At 45.0% G+C, this 18,797-nt stretch overlaps 9 protein-coding genes across 9 annotated transcripts; 4 read left to right on the plus strand and 5 right to left on the minus strand.

Annotated features, from left to right (window-relative positions):
* Positions 1–138: 138 nt before the first annotated feature.
* V865_002693 (uncharacterized protein) lies at positions 139–1,419 on the minus strand (the record flags this gene model as incomplete). The annotated part of the gene is made up of 2 exons (XM_066226492.1): positions 139–1,034; positions 1,122–1,419. The coding sequence occupies 2 exons, from the start codon at positions 1,417–1,419 to the stop codon at positions 139–141; spliced, it is 1,194 nt and encodes a 397-aa protein (XP_066082589.1).
* Positions 1,420–1,928: 509 nt separating this feature from the next.
* On the plus strand, positions 1,929–3,149 carry V865_002694 (uncharacterized protein; the record flags this gene model as incomplete). The annotated part of the gene is made up of 1 exon (XM_066226493.1): positions 1,929–3,149. One exon carries the CDS (start codon positions 1,929–1,931, stop codon positions 3,147–3,149), a length of 1,221 nt encoding a protein of 406 aa, XP_066082590.1.
* Positions 3,150–3,362: 213 nt separating this feature from the next.
* On the minus strand, positions 3,363–3,940 carry V865_002695 (uncharacterized protein; the record flags this gene model as incomplete). The annotated part of the gene is made up of 3 exons (XM_066226494.1): positions 3,363–3,443; positions 3,539–3,774; positions 3,874–3,940. 3 exons carry the CDS (start codon positions 3,938–3,940, stop codon positions 3,363–3,365), a joined length of 384 nt encoding a protein of 127 aa, XP_066082591.1.
* A 493-nt stretch (positions 3,941–4,433) lies between these two features.
* Positions 4,434–5,852, minus strand: V865_002696 (uncharacterized protein; the record flags this gene model as incomplete). The annotated part of the gene is made up of 5 exons (XM_066226495.1): positions 4,434–4,577; positions 4,669–4,962; positions 5,064–5,265; positions 5,377–5,658; positions 5,758–5,852. 5 exons carry the CDS (start codon positions 5,850–5,852, stop codon positions 4,434–4,436), a joined length of 1,017 nt encoding a protein of 338 aa, XP_066082592.1.
* A 495-nt stretch (positions 5,853–6,347) lies between these two features.
* On the plus strand, positions 6,348–7,469 carry V865_002697 (uncharacterized protein; the record flags this gene model as incomplete). Its single annotated transcript, XM_066226496.1, has 6 exons — positions 6,348–6,612; positions 6,695–6,821; positions 6,902–6,984; positions 7,064–7,139; positions 7,200–7,270; positions 7,333–7,469. The coding sequence occupies 6 exons, from the start codon at positions 6,348–6,350 to the stop codon at positions 7,467–7,469; spliced, it is 759 nt and encodes a 252-aa protein (XP_066082593.1).
* An 887-nt stretch (positions 7,470–8,356) lies between these two features.
* Positions 8,357–10,518, plus strand: V865_002698 (uncharacterized protein; the record flags this gene model as incomplete). Its single annotated transcript, XM_066226497.1, has 6 exons — positions 8,357–8,542; positions 8,610–8,731; positions 8,793–9,045; positions 9,115–9,775; positions 9,850–10,221; positions 10,298–10,518. The coding sequence occupies 6 exons, from the start codon at positions 8,357–8,359 to the stop codon at positions 10,516–10,518; spliced, it is 1,815 nt and encodes a 604-aa protein (XP_066082594.1).
* A 1,423-nt stretch (positions 10,519–11,941) lies between these two features.
* V865_002699 (uncharacterized protein) lies at positions 11,942–14,362 on the plus strand (the record flags this gene model as incomplete). The annotated part of the gene is made up of 11 exons (XM_066226498.1): positions 11,942–12,116; positions 12,196–12,303; positions 12,381–12,493; positions 12,584–12,741; positions 12,813–12,976; positions 13,051–13,130; positions 13,198–13,421; positions 13,486–13,534; positions 13,596–13,695; positions 13,771–14,112; positions 14,205–14,362. 11 exons carry the CDS (start codon positions 11,942–11,944, stop codon positions 14,360–14,362), a joined length of 1,671 nt encoding a protein of 556 aa, XP_066082595.1.
* Positions 14,363–14,678: 316 nt separating this feature from the next.
* On the minus strand, positions 14,679–16,232 carry V865_002700 (uncharacterized protein; the record flags this gene model as incomplete). Its single annotated transcript, XM_066226499.1, has 7 exons — positions 14,679–14,815; positions 14,895–14,991; positions 15,060–15,193; positions 15,282–15,576; positions 15,637–15,736; positions 15,824–15,865; positions 15,946–16,232. 7 exons carry the CDS (start codon positions 16,230–16,232, stop codon positions 14,679–14,681), a joined length of 1,092 nt encoding a protein of 363 aa, XP_066082596.1.
* Positions 16,233–16,747: 515 nt separating this feature from the next.
* On the minus strand, positions 16,748–18,414 carry V865_002701 (uncharacterized protein; the record flags this gene model as incomplete). The annotated part of the gene is made up of 6 exons (XM_066226500.1): positions 16,748–16,963; positions 17,053–17,109; positions 17,169–17,424; positions 17,565–17,760; positions 17,829–18,040; positions 18,161–18,414. The coding sequence occupies 6 exons, from the start codon at positions 18,412–18,414 to the stop codon at positions 16,748–16,750; spliced, it is 1,191 nt and encodes a 396-aa protein (XP_066082597.1).
* Positions 18,415–18,797: the final 383 nt, after the last annotated feature.

Raw genomic sequence — 18,797 nt, forward strand, 5'->3', positions numbered from 1 at the left:
AGTTATATTTATATTCAGATTTGTTATCAGGATGTATGATTATTTTGTCCATCATTTAATGAATCCTCTGCACCTCTCAATTGACTCCTATCATTACCGGATATATGGTATGCAAATCTGCCATTTCCGCAAGTATCTCTAGCCAGCAATATTCTCAGCCACCTGCTTTCCATCTTTGCCTATCTTCCCTTCAGCTCTTTCGGTATCCTGATTGTCTCCAAAAAGTCCAACAATCGCATCTATAGTAGTATTCCCACCTGAAAACACAACCGCTATATCCCATCCGTCCTCAACCACCCCTTTTTCTTTCTGCTTCTCATATGCCCATTTTCTAAATTCTTGATTGTAAAGTACCACAGCGAGGGGTACAGCCGCACTAGGTTCTATGAACACTTTCATCCGCTCCAACACCAATTTCATAGCCTGCTTGATCTCTTCTTCACTTACACTATATATATTTTCTAAATTTTTGGGTTTTGCTGATGATCCACTTGTGAATACTTTCCAAGGTAATTCACCTACTGGCGTTCTCAATCCATCAGCTATAGTGAGAGTCTTAACTTTCTCGATCCGCTGCTGAGGTACTGATTTCAATCCTCTTTCACCATCGTTACCACCCTGGTAAGATGGTTCGCACCCTATTACATAAACGTCAGGCTGGTTGGAGAAGTAGATTGATATACCAGATAATAATCCACCACCACCCAATGGCGCCAACACAACTTTCAATTTAGGTTGCTGCTGCTTGTCCTTCTTAACAGAATCGTATTGTTGGTGTAATTCCAATGCAGTCGTTCCCTGACCTAACATGATATCAGGATGGTCATAAGGAGGAACCAGTATGGCTCCTGTGTCCTGTATGACCTGCTTCACGACCGCTTCTCGCTCTTCACTCGTCGATCCGCTGAAATAGACGTGAGGGGTGTAAGTGCGAGTACCGGCGATTTTGGATGGGGTGGATATGGTGGGCATGACGATGTGAGCGGGGATGTCAAAGGATGATGCGGCGAGAGCGAGTGCTTGGGCGTGATTACCTAGACCACACAGAGAGCTAAGTATCATGTAGGTAATGGGGTATATGTGATCGGACACTGGAGAATAGACGGGATTGATATACTCACCCGAAGAATGTGTAACCACCCCTCTCTTTCTGACTTCCTCCAATCCCAGCTCGTCGATCAGATGTGTCACCGCATGAAAAGCACCTCTAGCCTTGAATGCACCTATCCTCTGGTAGTTTTCGCATTTAAAATATATGTTGAACTTGGGTGATGGACCAGTGGAAGAAGAGGTCGAAGCGATGTTGTTAATTGTTTTGTTAGTGAGAAGCGGTGTCTTATGTACATAATTTTGGATCTCGGAGTATGCTTTGTGAATCGAGTCGGAAGTAAGTGTTAGGGTGGTCGATAGGTCTGCCATGGTGAGGTTGGTTGGATGGTTTGATTAGAAGTTCAGTTGAAGATGAAGATGAGGAAAGAAGTGGATTGTTTTTACAGGTCTCGCTCGAGTCATTTACACTTGGTTTCTTATAGGCCCATTTGAATTCCCGAACTGTCCTTCTCCTCCCTCCTCTGGACACTCGGATAAAATGTGCATAACACTACCGTGCTCCCCTACGATCCACTGTCTATACTGGCAACACCATGGGTCATGCATCGATGCCTAAACATATACTGTATGCTCGAGCATACTCCCACCTACGGTGATCATTTACCTCACAGATCATCGGCCGGATCATCCGGAACTGTGATTGGTACCAATCTCGCTTAAATAGTGGCCCATCGTATCTACTCAAAATCATCCCGGAAAAGATCCGTCCTCAGCTCACAACCACTTACAGTTTCCAGGAAGAACATCAAACCACCCATGAATAGAATATATAACCATACCGCATCCAAGGTAGACACTTGATACCCAAAACCAACGTTATGTCCTTCCCTACCATCCCTCACTCGCCATCCGAGCGAGTCGCAATCATCGGTGCAGGCATAGTCGGATCCCACCTCGCCTCTTTCCTTTCCACCTCACTCGGCTCTCGAGTCATACTCATCGATAAGGATATCAGAGGTTTACCAGGATCTACAGGCCATGCACCGGGATTTGTAGGACAATATAACGAGTTGCCTGTATTGACCGAATTGGCCAAACGGTCCGTATTGTACTATTCCCAAGGGGGTGAAGATGGATTCCAAAGAGTTGGTGGATTAGAGATCTCCCAAGGGTTGGAGGAAAGAGCTCAAGCTGCTAGATCTGCTGGATTACAAGCTGAGTTAGTAAACAAACAACAGATTTTGGATCTAGTACCGTCATTCGTGAATGAGGGGTATATAGCGGAAGAAGGTAATGCAGGATTGTATTTCACAAATGACGGGACTGCTACTGCTATAGTAGTTACTCATGCCCAACAAGATAAAGCTGCTTCGAATGGTGCGATTTTACTAGATGCTGAAGTATCGTCGCATACCAAAACAATCGATGGGAAAGGATGGAATATAAAGACGAACCTTGGTGAGATCGAAGTAGGAAAATTAGTTTATTGTACGGGAATATGGGCCTCTCAACTTTTACCTCAACTTGAACATTCTGTGGTATCTGTCTCTCACCCTTATTCGTATTCCCGACCACACCCTATTAGAGAGAAGAAGACACCTTTTGTCAGATGGCCTAAAGAACATGTTTATGCTAGAGATCATGGAGAGAGGGATGGACTCGGGTCATACGCACATGCACCGATCAAAGTCCCGAGAGAAGAGCACGGGGAAACGGCTTATGGGAATTGGGAAGAGAGCTTTAATGATGTCTTGGAAAAGGGATACAGTTTGTTAGATGAAGGCATAGCGAAGTCGCTCGAAGGTGAAGATACGAAGAAGTTCAATGGTCTGTTCTCGGTGACTCCAGACGGTGTACCCTTAGTTGGTCGAGTAGACGAAGGACTGTATTGTGCAGTGGGAGTTTGGGTGACACATGCTGCGGGGAGTGCTAGATTGTTAGCGGATGAACTAGTCGGTGGATCGAAAGATGAAGATGAGTGGTTGAGAAAGGCTCTTGATCCTAAGAGGTTCGATAAGTACACAAGCGATGAGGAGAAGAAGGTATTGGAGAGTAAGTCGCTGGCGAAGTATAATGATATCTACAATAAGGAAGGGTAGAACCGTCGGAGTTGAGCAACGACAAGCTTGCTGTTCATCCAGTGTCATAAGTATGTCCCACTAAAACGAAGGTACAATTATGCATACAATGATCTGATCGATACATGTTTATTGATCTCCCCCTTAACCTTCTTCAACTTGACTTCCTTTCTTAAACCTCTTCCTGTTTACGTGGATGACTTCGATGAGTCGAGGGAAGCATGCGTGAGACATCTACTCGCAAGTGGTGATCTCATAATCGACAGTCTTGTTACCTTGACCTGCGATCTTAGGTTTGAAATCGACGTAGACGAGCTATATCCAGAACGCTTGCGTCAGCGTCTTCTCCCCGCCTCCATCCATGATATAACAACTCTTCTTTATGATTGGGAGTCAGATGATCTACTCACCTCGTTCTTTCCAGAAGTCCACTCTCCATCTGTATCTCTATAGTATACAATCTCATCGCTTCCTGCATCTCTCACTTCGATGGTAGTATGGGAGAGAGCGCCATCGGTCGACCACTTGAGGTTGTAACAGGTTGATTTGGTGACTGGGAAAGGTTTCGAACATCTTTGGTTCTTGTCTTTATCGATACATTTCTCGACGGCGAAATCTTTGATCGATCCGGATGATACTACGCTCACTACGATATGACATACAAGGTTTAGCATATCACTTATAGATCGTGAACTTGAAACGGAAGACCGAGTGGCAAGATTGGATGATAGATTGATGTACTCACTCTCATTGACTGCTCCGGTGAGGGCGAGTCCAGCGGCGAGGATGCTTTGTAAGTTTGGAATGTACATTGCGATAATGGTTTGTTCTGAAGTGGGTGAGATGAAGATGAAGAAGCAGGGAAGAAGAAACAAGGATAATTATATGTTAGTTATATAGGTGTCGATCATAAACGTTTGTGTATTTCCCCCATTCCTTTGCAGAGAAGCAGGTGACACACCACACACAATGATGTCATAGGCACGTGGGGACCCCTTACCTCATATTCCAGATTCACGGTGCAAAAGTACTGTGACAATATCAATCGAAGATGCATCCATGCATCTCAGTCAGTATAGAGATCGATTAGTAGTAAAAGATTCAATATCATGCAATGAGGGTCTCGAGGATGAGGAATGTGATGTAGATGCTGCTGATGATGATGATGGCGGTCTCAACTGTGTGATGTGGTGCCTAATGGCAAAGTCAAATAACTTTTTTCGGTGATCCGATCTGCAATATCGGATGTTACTCATACATGTCAAAGCTACAAGCATTTTAAGCTAATACCAAAGCCTCGTCAACCTAAGCACCAACTTGCAAGTGCTGAGGTACAAAATGAATTTCCGAAGCCACTTTATCTGCACTTTCCATGGCAGCTTTCTTGGCGATCTCAGTAGATTGCATTCGGTTTTTAGCCATCGCTTCGGCAATGAACTCTCCTCCGGTCTATACGTAGATTCACAAATCAGTAACTAACCATATATTCGATGGTGGAGTGTGCTGGAATATACCAAAATGATAATTTTGATGAACTTACGATAGGAGGATACTTCTTTTGAGGACCTTGTATGATACTATCCGTTCTAGCCTGATTGAAGAAAGCGATCGAATATCTCGGACCTCTGCTTTCTTGACCTTCGGGCAATCTTACTCTATGGTAGGTCGATTTCAATCGATCGTCCGACCATCTCATAAGTTGATCACCGATGTTACAAACGATACGGTCCTGTCTAGCCTCGACAGGTAACCAATTTTGACCCATACCGAAATCGCCAACTACCTTTCGCCCTGGACAGACTTCCAATCCACCTTCGCCGTCTCTTTGGAATAACTAGACAACCAATGGTATCCAGTATCAGCTTCAGGATTTTGACAGATTGCAGAGATTACAGTAGTACCTGGTGTGTTGGTGAGAGTGAAAGGAGAACTTACCATAGTCAAAACATCGAAATCTGCATGGGCACCTGCCCTCCAGAAGTTAGGCCCGAAACTCTTTCCTTCGGTGGAATGGTAGTGTAACAACCTCAACACATCTTGAGAATCGCCTACACCAGGATCGACAGTCCCTTCGGTGAATGTGTTGAGAGGTAGACCGAGTCCTTCAGCGAAACACTCCATGACCTTGACCGAGAGACTGTAAGAAACCAATTCAATCAGATCAGCATTTTTCTCTCGGCTATCTACAACATACTTCATTCACTATAATGTGAAAGGGGACGTATATGAGAGATACGGTTGGACTCACTCTCTAACTTGGTTCATGAACTTTTCTGCCCTCTCTCTGAACCCAGGTAAATCCTCATCACTAGGCCAAAGACCTTCCATCCTAGCGAATTGCAATTGAATGGATTCTTTTTGATCGGCAGTACCTGTCGAAGGTCTCACTTGGGTGTTCTTCTCCCACCCTGCGTTCTTGCCATTCAGAGCAGTCTTCGATTTCACCTCGTCAGGTAGAGCGAAGAATTGCTGGGAGAGGTCGAACGCAGCTTGTACCTCCGAAGGGGAGATACCGTGATTTGATAGTGTGCTGGATGGTGGTTGACATAAAGTCCATCATCAGCCCTTGACTGTCTTTTACTGTACATAGCAGATGTGAATCAACGTTTAGAAGCAGATGGCCACTCACAAAAAACCCACGTTCGTAGAAGCATCCATCAACTCATTGATGATCTCCTGACGACGAGCATCGAAATCGTGTAAGCTGATCGTTGGTACTGACATTATGGCTTGATGATTTTTTTTTTGGCTCCCTGCTTGTCAAAGGATACTGTAGAATTTGCAGACTGCGTTTCGCTCTCTTTTTATGTGAATGATAATAATTTCTTTTTTTCTCGTCTGCATCCGTCGCCGACTACTTCGAAACTACTCGTTCTTATTTCAGATATACATACTACCGTATGCATGTTCTCGTAATCCACGCACTCACATGATATGCGTTTGGATGTACCAATGAGATCCTTATCTTTTCGTTTCCGTGCACATCGGTCGGTGCTCCAGAACCCGAAGAATCCAAAAGATAAGAAAATATCCCTAAGCGCGCTCTTTTTTTCGGGTTTTGTTTTGGGTAGTCATGACAGTTCGATGGACCCTCTCCTCTATGCATTCATCAATCATAGGCGATCATCACAGTTGAATGCATATTGTATACTTCCCTCAAAAAGAACCTAAAAGTCCTCAAAGAAGGTGCAAGCATATCCCAAACGCAGTTGTCCCATTATGCTCAAATCTGCTATCGTCTCCCTTCTCTCGCTTGCTACTACGATCTCAGCATATCAAGTTGAGATACATCCAGAGTACCAACAAGGACTATCGATCAATGATGTCCCGCAGGAACGACGGCTACACTGGATGAGAGTAGCCAACGAAGCCGTATATGCCGATGGACATCCATGCCCTCAGGCTCCTTTCGGGAGCGCTATAGTGAACACCACATCGGATGAGTTGGTTTGTGTTACTTCCAACAAAGTTGGTGTAACAGGTAGTAAGTCACCCTGCCCCTAGCTCACTCTACTACGATGTGAGTGATGTAAATCCAGAGCTGATGGAATGAATGGATGATATAGACCCAGCGATGCATGGTGAAATATCTGCTATAACGCATTGTACGGAAGTATTGACGAAGAAGGGATTATCACCTCAGGAGATATTGGCAGCATGGAAAGATTTCAGTTTGTACACCAATGGTGAACCGTGAGTATCAGAAATTCCGTTCTGTTATGCTCTGTTGGACCAAGATGGAGGATCAGATGGCTAAGGTGCTGTTTGTATAGATGCCCAATGTGTGCTTCTGCTATACGGTGGGCGGGCTTCAAGGAAGTCATTTATGGGACTAGTATACGGACGATAGCAGAGAGTGAGTGGTACATTCCTGCACTGTGTTTCCGAAGGACGTGTTATAGCTGATATACCAATATCATTTGTACCGGAATTAGATGGTCGAAATCAAATTTATATACCTTCTTCACACGTATGGGAGAAATCATATTCTCTAGGTCATGCTACTCTCATGTGAGTTACCATAAGCACCCCATTATGATCATACCTGTTGACCTTGGATATCCGACATAGGCTAGGTAACATCCTTACCAACGAGACTGACGTCTTCTTTGCTCATCAATTCAACGAATCCGCTCCCTGTCGTAAGTCCATTTCTGCCAATCATCAAGATGTAATCATACTGAATGCATTGCTTCTGTCTCAGCTACTGGATGCGAAAGGCAGAGTGCACCAGGAAAGAGAGTCCAAGCTTGTGCACCCGTTGACAATTGGCAGGAAGTGGTTCGTAAAGCTGGGAAAGGGCTGGCTGCGACAGAGGGAAGAGGTCATGATGAATTGTAGATTGCATGCATCACTAGTCACATACGTATATCTACGAGGTCTAACGAAGTATGTCACCGTGTACTTCTGAATCTACAGGGTATTTCGTATGCATTCTTGGTCGCTGGGAATCGTAACCATTCATCCAATTCCAATTCTCCTATGACACATTCACTGAATCCCTCGGCTCCAAATTAGCATCGCATGTTGGTCCATGTAATGGAGTCATACTGGAAAAACTGAATTTGAACCTAAGCGCTCAATCAAGAAATCGACCTGCCGGTTCATTGTTCCTTATTACAGTACGTCAGTGACTCGTGTTATTGCAATCTGATTCGTCCAGGTGCAAGGTCCGGTCAGATCGTATCACTCTTATCTTTCTTATCTCTACTCCATCTCATAACGTAATTGACCCTGAGGCTCGTACCAAACTCTTTCACTCCACCGTCCTACTCGGACACAAAGATATACCTGTGGTCGATCATTGGATGATGCAGTGCATAAAGGAAGAGGAAGATATCACAAGCCCGATGCAAATCGGATCGAGATGTTTTCTTGGCTTCGTACTTTGTAAAGAAAGCTTCGACTGACGTACAAACCACCTCGCGAGTACGGTAGTCGTGACTTGTTTCGCATAAGCGAGTGAGTTAGATTAAAAGATAAGAGGATACTTCCAAGCTAGTAGATTTGGAGCACCAATCAAATTTCTTTTTTCAATGTGATTATTCCGTAGGCACTAGCAGTACTCATGCACACATACATATGTATATATACCGTATGATTTTTTTCTGTAAATTTGGAGATTGTCTTTTCTGTAAAATTCCCGTACTGCACTCCACTTGGCTGTACTTCATTCTGAAAACCTCCTTCCTCAAATCGCACCACAACATCGCATCAGGTGATCAAAGATGTCTGCGTCTACCTCAAGTCATATCGAGCCTGAAAGCTCATACGATAAATCTACTGTCCCCACTGTTAACGTACAGCCTTTTGAGCAGGAAGAAGATTTAGGTCATGTACCTACTTCGCGAAGAAGTAAATTCAAAGCTGTATTGAAATCGCTTGTCACCAAAGATGGTTGGTTGGGTGATTATGTGAGTGTTCATCACCAATTTAAACATGAAACTGGGTGACTAACTGTATGCACTTGTACCTTTATAGGACTACGGAGCACTCATGATCCCCAACATCCCATTCGTCACCAAGAAGAAACGAGAATTACCATTCTACGCTGTGGATCAGAAATTACCACATCTCTTGTTGTTTATCTTGGGTTTACAACAGTAAGTCCACAATCTCACGCTGAAGTGTGGATACAAAAGCTGATTCGGAATCACGTTGTAGTGCCCTCGCAATGGTCGGTGGTTTAGTAACCCCACCTCTTCTTCTAGCCGGTCCTGCAGGTGCCAATCTCGGTACAGAAGCTCAACTCTACCTCGTCTCAGCGTGTTTGATCTGGTGTGCTTTCGGTACCGCCATTCAAATTTCAAGATTTAGGATTCCCAAGACTGGCTACTTCTTTGGTACTGGCTTGATCAGTGTTACGGGAACTTCATTCGCATTCACCAATGTAGCTTTGAGTTATATTAGTCAATCTGTACGTTTATGTTACACTGTCCAATTTAGATCCAGGGATTGTTACTGATTATACCTGAATCGCTCGTAGTACTCCAATGGAACCTGCCCTTTGGCAGAAGATGGTGAAACCAAATTACCATGTCCAAAGGAGTTCGGTGCAATCCTTGGAACCGCCACTCTGACCGGTATATTCGCCATCGCCTTATCGTTTGTACCTCCTCGAGCTATTCGAAAGATGTTCCCTCCCCTGGTCACAGGAACGATGTTAACTTTTATTGGTGCCGCATTGGTCAAATCGGGAGTTACCAACTGGGCAGGAGGTTCTGGTACCTGCGCCACGGATCATACTGTACTCTGTACAGCTGGTACTCGACAGGAATATTGGGGATCAGGCGCATTCCTCGGTTTGGGTTTCTCATGTTTCATTACCATCGTGATTTGCGAGATCTTCGGTTCAGCATTCATGAAATCAGCTTCGGTATTCCTGGGATTAATCGTCGGCATGGTCATCGCCGCTGCTACAGGTTTCTTCACCAAATCTACCATCACCAATGCTCCCTCCGGAACATTCCTGTGGATGCAGACTTGGTCTCTGTCGATCAGAGGAGTATTGGTCTTACCCATGTTGGCTGCTTGGACGGTGATCGTCGCCGAGACTATCGGTAATGTCACTGCCTCTTCGGATGTGTCGAGATTGGAGATTACTGGAGAAACTTTCATGACGAGAGTACAAGGTGGTATGCTTGCTGGTGAGTCAGCTCTTCTCGTCCCAGTGATTAATCAACAGATGATCGCTGAACAATGACAATTGTTTGCCTTGTAGACTCAGTCATGGCCACTCTTGCTGGATTAGCAACGGTCCCACCTCTCACCACTTTCTCCCAAAACTCAGGTGTCATCGCCCTTACTCGAAACGCCTCTCGATCTTCTGGATACATGTGCGCAGTGATCTTGTTTTTGATGGGTGTTATAGGCAAGTTCGGGGCGATCTTCGTCGCCGCTCCATCAGCCGTTATTGGAGGATTCACCACTTTCTTATTTGGTGCGGTTGCCACTTCCGGTTTGAGGGTATTGGCATATGCCAAATGGACAAGAAGAGATAGATTCATTGCTACTGTCGGTGTGGCTTTGGGTCTAGCAAGTTTGACAGTACCCAGTTGGTTCTCTTACATCTTCACTTATACCGGGAACAGCGGTGAGTACTATCTGTCTTCAGCGAATTACCAGTGATTTGACAATTGGCTGATATCGTTCTGTTTCGATTTCCCTAGCTGGTAAAAAAGGTTTGATCCAAGCTGTTGTTTTAGTCGTCGAAGAACCCTACCTTATCTCCGCGTTGGTTATGTGTGCATTGAACGTCACATTGCCTGATGAAGAGGCTGAAGCGGGCTCGACATCGACGGTAGAAGAGAAGAAGGAATGGAACGAGCCGGGAAGTTTGGCTGGCGGGCCTTCTTCAAGTACGCGACCGATGACTCCTGAATTGGCTTAGGTTGATCAATCATCAGTATGAATGAGTTTTGGTATGCTGTCTGCCAAGCAGAGGTGGAATGGAGTTAGAGTAGGAGCAGAAGTTATACATAGTTAGTTGTTTACGGTATAATGTGAAAACACGGATGTTTTGTATGCGAAGAATGCAGGAGATGTTCATGTGTTCATCTGAAAATCAACTTCGTAATCTATGATTAATCAATAAATCTGATACTTGAGAGCTGAAATGCGGCAAAGAGAGCAGAAGAGCTTCTTCGATTGAGGAGAGGGGAGTATACGGAGCTTACCGCCACAGTACAGAGCAGTATCGTACATGGCCCCTGTTCTTACCACACCACAATACCAGACATCTCCTGATACTGATACTTGCAGATACTGAATCGCATTTGCTGAACATTTACGATTCGCCTGAGCCTGTAGCATCTCGGCAGACCAAGCATATTCCTGGGTCTGGCAATGCGAGAAGCGTTGTAAACGTAACAAACGATGAGCAACGATGTCATACGTTGTTTGGTCTTGTCGACTCCGAGATGACCTGTTGAGATGAGGATGAAGAGATAAGCAAAGACATGACATTCCAGTGAAGCTATGATTCATCCTATGACGGCATAGATAGCTGGTACGGAGGGATAATGAAAGCAAAACTCATAAGTGGAAAGTAGATTGATTTGTCAAACCTTAGATAAGGCGGTTGAGTGGAGCATCGACACACCAATGGCTAAGTGAGGGGTCTCAATACGCTCGCTCTTGCACCCAACAAATGGAGATAACGTACCGAGAATTGACTCCATCTCGTAATTTGCATGCAAAGTCAAAGTTAGGTACCGGTCGGAGCTTGTTGAAGCAATATGAGTATGGATGATGTTGGTTGCACCATGCGGTCCCACGGGTATAAACAAGAATGCCAAGACCACCTCAAAATCATTTTAGTTTATTTTAGGCGAAAAATCCAAACTTTTCATTCTTCACCCCCCAAGACTTTCATCCTGTATTTTCCCTTGCTGTTCGTTAATTAGGAACCGCTTAAGTGTTGGAGAATTGAGAGAATGATAAGCCTGCGTTACCTCATTCGCTAGAGTGACAGTCTAGAAGAGGTAGGAAAGGGAAACAAACTGAACCCGTGGGACGATCGGATCGACAAGGGTAAAGGGAGAAGACGATGTAAAAATGATCCACTCTGTTTGGCTCGTGTGATTGAATCAAGTCAATCAATCAGTCCCCATCCATCCATCAATCAGTCCCGGTGATCAGACCTAATGGGAAAAAAGTGAAAAGTGGGAAAAAAAGGCTTACCTGTGCATGTACATATAAAGAACCATCAACCTTATCAAACTGCCCCACTAACACATTGATTTATCTATCACCAGTACTATACATCTCATCTCGTATACTCTTTTTTTCCCTTCGATTCATTGTTGTCGACCATGTCGATTGAGAGATACAACCAACCCATGCCATTTGAGGAGGCGGAGAAGAAGGGTCTGCCAGCTGATACCTATTCGGGTCCAGCTGGTGAGGAGATCCGACCCAGGGAGGAAGAGACTCACAGAGAGTTGAAGAGTAGACAGATCAGTATGATTGCTATTGGTGGTGCTATCGGTGAGTTCGATCAAATTACTCGTACTAGACAATTCCCGAAGTTGCAATTACTGATTTGGCCGACATCGACGTTGTGCAGGTACTGGTTTGGTCATTGGTTCAGGTACTTCCCTAGCTAGATCTGGTCCTGGTTCAGTCTTCGTCGCGTATTGTATCATGGGTATCGTCTGTTTCGGTGTGCTCTTAGGTGAGTTCTTACGACTGAGGACTCTCACATTAATCAAATGACTGATTGACTGGTTGACTTATCCCTGTTGGTTGTAGCACTCGGTGAAATGAGTACCAAATACCCCACCAAGAAAGGTTTCGCAGGTCATGCTACGAGATGTGTGGATCCAGCTTTCGGTTTTGCAACTGCTGTCATCTACCTGTGTAAAGTGAGTCGCGAACCTTCTTTCACTTTCGCATTAACATCCTGTGTTTGTAGAGCTAGTGGATAAGTCGAGCTGACGTTGAAGAATATATAGTATCTCATTCTCTCACCAAATCAGATCGTCGCGGGCTCCTTAGTCATCGGATACTGGAATCAGTCTGTGAACAAAGCCGCCTGGGTCACCATTTTGATCGTCTTCGTAATCGCCATCAATACATTGGGTATCAAATGGTTCGGAGAAGTTGAATTCTGGTGAGCACATTACTTCCTCGTCATCGTCCATCTATCTCCCGATTAGACTGATCATAGACTTTTGACTCTAGGCTCTCATTCATCAAAATCATTACCCTCACTGGATTGATCCTCTTAGGATTGATCATCGATCTCGGAGGTGTCCCAGGACAAGATCGATTGGGCTTCGCTTATTGGAAACATGGTCGTGCTTTCAAACCATACAAGGTTACTGGTGATACTGGTAAATTCCTCGGTAAGTTCAGTTCATCTCACACCGACTCCTCTCATTTGACATATCGGCTATCAGAGCTGACCTGTGTTGTTCAGGTTGGTGGAATGCCATGGTCCTCGCTCTCTTCGCATACACTGGTTCAGAACTGGTAGCCATCACCGTCGGAGAAGCTAGAGTGAGTTGAGCCCAGGCTATCAAACTCTTTTGGCTTGTTGACTGACAGCTTGTAATTTCATCTTTAGAACCCCAGGAAGACAGTGCCAGCGGCGATCAAAAAGACTTTCTTCAGAATCATCTTCTTCTACATCTTCTGTATCTTGATCGTCGGTATGATTGTCGATTCGAGCTCCTCTTTGCTCGCCCAAGCCGCCAAAGCGGGTACCTCAGGTGGTGCTTCGGCTTCTCCGTTCGTTGTAGCCATCAAAGCTGCTGGTATCAAGGGACTCCCTTCTCTCATCAATGCTTGGTGAGTAATAGTACCCTTTGTTTCTCGTGTCGCAAGCTGCATCATGTACTGAACTCAATCGCAGTATCCTCATCTTCACAATGTCCGCTGCCAATTCTGATCAATACGTTGCCGTGAGTCTCCGCTTGAACCATATGCTCTCGCGACACGAACAAGCTGATTAGAGCTTGTCAGACTCGTACCCTTTATGGAATGGCCAAAGACGGACACGCACCTAGAATCTTCACTAAATGTACTAAGAGAGGTGTACCTTGGGTAGCATTCATCTTCACTGGTAAGTTGTGTTGCATCCTCAATCAGCTGCTAGTTGCTTTCCTCAACATCTTGCTGATCCAACAATGTGTCTTAGGTACGTTCATGGGATTGGCCTACTTAGTCGCCTCGTCCGATGCGTTGAAGATTTTCAACTACTTCGTCAACACCGTTACCATCCTAGGAGGTCTCACTTGGGTATCTATCCTTGCTTCCCACGTTGCTTTCATGAGGGGTATGAAAGCTCAGGGTATCTCGAGAGATACCTTACCTTACAAAGCTCCTTTCGAACCTTACCTCACATACTTTTCACTCTTCATGATTTGCCTGGTATGTCTCTTCAAGGGATTCGACGCGTTCATGCCTTTCGACTACAAGACTTTCATTACCAACTATATCGGTATTCCAGTCTATGTGATTGCTTACGTCGGTTACAAACGTGAGTTACACCCTTCGCTTACCCTCTGTCTCGATCACTGCGTCCTACGTAAAAGCGTTCATTGCTGATTGGCTTTTCACTGCTATATTCAGTCTTCCACCGAACCAAAGCTGTCAAGATGCACGAGATGGACCTGACCTCGGGATCAAGAGAGTTCTTTGATATCGACGATAGTGACACGGATGAGGATTTGCGATATCAATCTCTCACTTGGAAAGAGAAGATTGTCTATCAGATCAAGAATTGGTAGATGGGATCAACAGATCTACAATCGGACTTTATTTGATAGCAATTGGTAGGAGATAGAAATGAGAAGGCAGCGGAGGGCTCTAGAAAGGGTGATTGCATTGAGGAATGTTAGTAGAATTGGTGACATAATCTATGTAGTTATTGTATGTTCATCATGCAAATTGACCTATACTCATGCTTCATATTGAGTGATCTGCAGTTTACTATATTGTCCATTTCCCGAGTGAGATAGAGCTTCTGTGAATGAGGTCTAGCTTTATTATATACAACATACGGGAATTCCAATTTTATCAATTACCATATTCTCTCCACATTGATCATGTCCATTTCCCTATTAGAGCCATTGCGATAACCCCCAATAACAGCGCAATCAACGCTGAGCAGACTCGGGCATTCGAGGTATCTCGCATATCGCCGATTACCCATTCAGCGTATAACAGCTGACATAGTCCTCCTGAATAAGGTAAAGATTGAATGACGCGAGAATTCAGTGAGAAATCTATCATTTATCAAAATGGATCAGTCATACTTACCGTAAAGTAAAATCCCAGCTGATATCGAGTTCAGTACTCCAATAGCTATCAATTCCCTTTTCCCATTTTCATTAAACGATTGATGGACACCGATCCCCTATGAGAAGTATTAATACTAATCATCGTCTCTCTCATAGGCTGACTGACACTAATGAAAGCACTAACGATAGCAATTCCCACTGGAGTGGTTATAGCATACAAAGTACACATTAACCATTTTGTCCAACTTCTCTTCCAGACTAATGCACCTATCCTGGTACCTAATCCTAATCCTTCAAACAGCTGGTGAAAGACCAGTGCTAGGATTCGTAGTCATACTGTCAGTAACAACATCCTGTGATGGTCGGATGATAAGAGGTAAGACCAAGTCTGAAAATGAAAATTCACCCGCAAAAGTAACTTCGAACCCTCCCGTCTGAGCACCCAACGTAACTCCAATCATTATCGAATGAAATACTATTCCACCTTCCAGCAATTGAACATCCCAATGGGCTCTCTGAGAATTAGGGTCTAGTTCGTCTGAGGTAGGTCGGTGGATGTGCGTACATCCTAGATCTGCGAATACTGGCGGTGTAGCTGGAGCAGGTTGGATAGAGTCTTCGTTGGTTGATGTCAAAGGTATAGATGTCGGCTTAGAGGGTTGGATTTGTGCAAGAGGGGGAGACTTGTCACCACGCGATGCCTGAAAAGCATTGACAGTCAGCTCATGTGATTATCCGTGGATTCGGTAGACGTGACTCACCCATCTGGCACTGAAATAGTCGACCAGCCAAATCACCAACATCGATCCCATCGCTATGGACGGTGTTGTTGGTCTGTATGCCAAAGTACCGATACACGGGCTAATACACATATGTGTATCAGTATGATACGTATGATCAGTGAGAGAAGCAGGATCGAATCGAGGTATTGGAAATTACAGTACTCACTTTGAAAAGTTTTCGAACGATTCTTGTAACAGATGACAGAACCTAGGTGAAACTCGATCCATCAGAATGCAGTCTGACATTCTACCATCATAGTCCACTTGGTTTCCAAGTGTTGCACTCACGCCAGAGAGATGATGATTCCCGTACCGAAATACTTCATTACAAAGAATACTCTTCTCACCCATTCGTCCCTCTTATTACCACTATTGCTCTTTTCATCTACGTTTTTAGCCATGAATACAGGTAGGAAGACCCCTATAGCTGATGCTACTAGCAAGACGAAGACTGCTGTGATATGAAGTCCGAGATCGTATGATCCCGATGGCGATGCTGTACATTGAGCATAATTGGTTGATTGAGCTTGAACGAATGGGATGACAAGGAGGTAGAGGATGTAAGTCTGGATCATCCTGTATTGGACCGTCGTCTTGGGCGAAAGTATGGCCATCACTTATAGGTATGTGCATAATGCTCTGTACTGATATTCGAGATGGATGGATGGATGGGATGTCATTTGATCGGAAACGAAGAAAGATGCCAAGTGATGCCAAGAGGGCACTGCTGCGTATGACAGGATCAGGATCTGACCGTCGAATGTTATTACCCTATGACCTTGCCAGTACTCATCCTGATTACCCTACTACTCTGCTTCAGTCATAGAATCGGGTTGCCGTTCAGTGACTCTTGGGGATTGTTTAACGTGAGGCCTCCGAATCCAGTCAGGCTGTACCGAACCAAGAAGGTATCTTATCTTATCAGGTACTCTCACTCCATTCCATTGATTGTCCATGAGATTCATATTGGAAGATTATTTACCCCAAGTCCTCTTTTCATCTCGAGCTATCATTGTACATGCCATACCAACCCATCATCCCATCAACCCAAAGCTCAAAACTCGTTCATAGTCCGTCCACATCTTTTCGTCTAATCCGTGATCTGCACCTTGATAGCACCTTGCTTGGGATCCGCGGCAACATGGAAAGCCTTCACTGCTTGCTCCAATGGGAACCGATGGGTGACCAAAGGTTTCAAGTTGATCAACCCACCTGAGACTAGTCGAATCGCCTTGGGGTATTGATTGGCGTATCGGTATTGGAACTGTAAGTCGATCTCGTTGGCGGAGCAATATCCGAATGGGTACTATGGGGTGATTAGTTGACACGATATATAAATGGAGGTGAATCAAGAATGTTGTTTGGTTCATGTGGTACCAATGAGAAAACACTTACGCTCTGTTCAGTAGGTCCTACTCCGATAACGAATACTTTTCCCCCGAAGAGAAGAGACTATTCACGGACAATGTTATCAGCTTTACTGGTCGATGAGGGGGTTTACGCGTACTCACGTAGATAGCAGCTCTGATAGAACTCTCAAAACCGGTACATTCCAATGCTATCTTGAGTCCGGTCCCAGCGGCGTCTTTGATCTTCTCAGCTACGTCCTCTGGCTTCCACTCTCTCTGGATTTCGACGGTCTTCACGGTCGGAACGAGTTTCTTGGCGAATTCAAGTCGGGAAGCCACGAGGTCGGTGATGACGATGGGGGTACAGCCTGATGCGTGGGCTGCCAGAAGGGTGACGAGTCCGATTGGGCCGGCACCACTATTTGGAGAGGTCAGTGACAGATCAGGCAAAGGAAGATATCCATTGTGAAAATGGGTGAGAAATAGTAGACGGAGTGATAGGGAATGGACACATTAGAGACTAGGTGGATTTGAGGGAATATAGGAATAATGACCCACCAAATCACCACTGGATCACCTAATCTCGTACCAGCTCGTTCCAACCCTGCCAAAGCTACTGCCAAGGGCTCACAGAGTGATCCCTCTTCGAAAGAAACGTTATCGGGGAGTTTGTGCAACCATGCAGCAGGATGAGCATGGAATCGAGTGAGGGTACCGTGGTATGGTGGAGTGGAAAAGAACACGACACGTTGGCCTAACGGATTCAACAGTCATCAGTTTCAGCTTAAATGCAGCAGAACTACCAGGTAAGCTGTAACTCACAAGCATTATACCTTCCCGTTCTACATGGATCACAATCCGCTTGACCACACGGTACACCAGCTTCTATAGCTACCCTATCACCTACTTTCAAATCTTTCACACCTTCACCAATCTCGATGATCTCTCCCGCTGACTCGTGCCCTGCTCCAGTCTCATCTCGGACAATCATGGTAGGTCCTATCGCACCATGTTTCCAGAAATGAACGTCGGATCTAAGGTATATAGCATTTTCATTAGCTCAATATAATCCTTATTGTTATCTGCGTTTGAAGGAGACAGGATATGTTGATTTTGTGACGATCTCAAGGAAGGTGGGTTATCTGTTCACTCACCCGCAGATACCCGTCGCTTTCACATGAACGACCGCTTCTCCAAACCCAACTTTCGGTCTAGGCTTGTTCATGAGATGAACTTCGTGAGCGGGGTTATAGGCACATGCTATGTTGGCATTCTTATCTTGAAGCTCTGGTGCGTCGTCCGAGAGCAATTTGAACTCTGGATGTTTGAGGATGAGCGTGGGATCATAGTGAGCTTCGTATTGTGATTTGAGAGGGGCAGAGGGTACGGCTGTAGCTGCTGTTGCCATCTTTGCTGTGTTGCTGGATTGCTGTGTTAACGGTATACGGGGGGAAGAGAGGGAGGAAAGGCATTGTGTACTGTCCATATATATACTTGACCTACGTGTATGGATGCCTTGTGGTATATGGACTGACTATCAAGTCACGTTGGTCGTAAAATGATTTTAATGGTAGGTCGGCCCGACTGGCTCCGGTTATTGTCATTCGCCTACAACCACCTGAACTTGCGGCTTTTCTCCTGTTAGCCTATTTGAAGATCTGGACTTTTGGCGCACTGGACTGCGAGTAAACAAGCCATTGGGGGATCATAAGATGGGGAGGGTGGAGAAAATGCAAGGGAGTGTACTGTACTGTGTAACGGAGGCAGAATGCTTTGTACTCTGTACAGATG

This window comes from Kwoniella europaea, chromosome 1, assembly GCF_036810445.1.
Source record: "Kwoniella europaea PYCC6329 chromosome 1, complete sequence".
Lineage (NCBI taxonomy): Eukaryota > Fungi > Basidiomycota > Tremellomycetes > Tremellales > Cryptococcaceae > Kwoniella > Kwoniella europaea.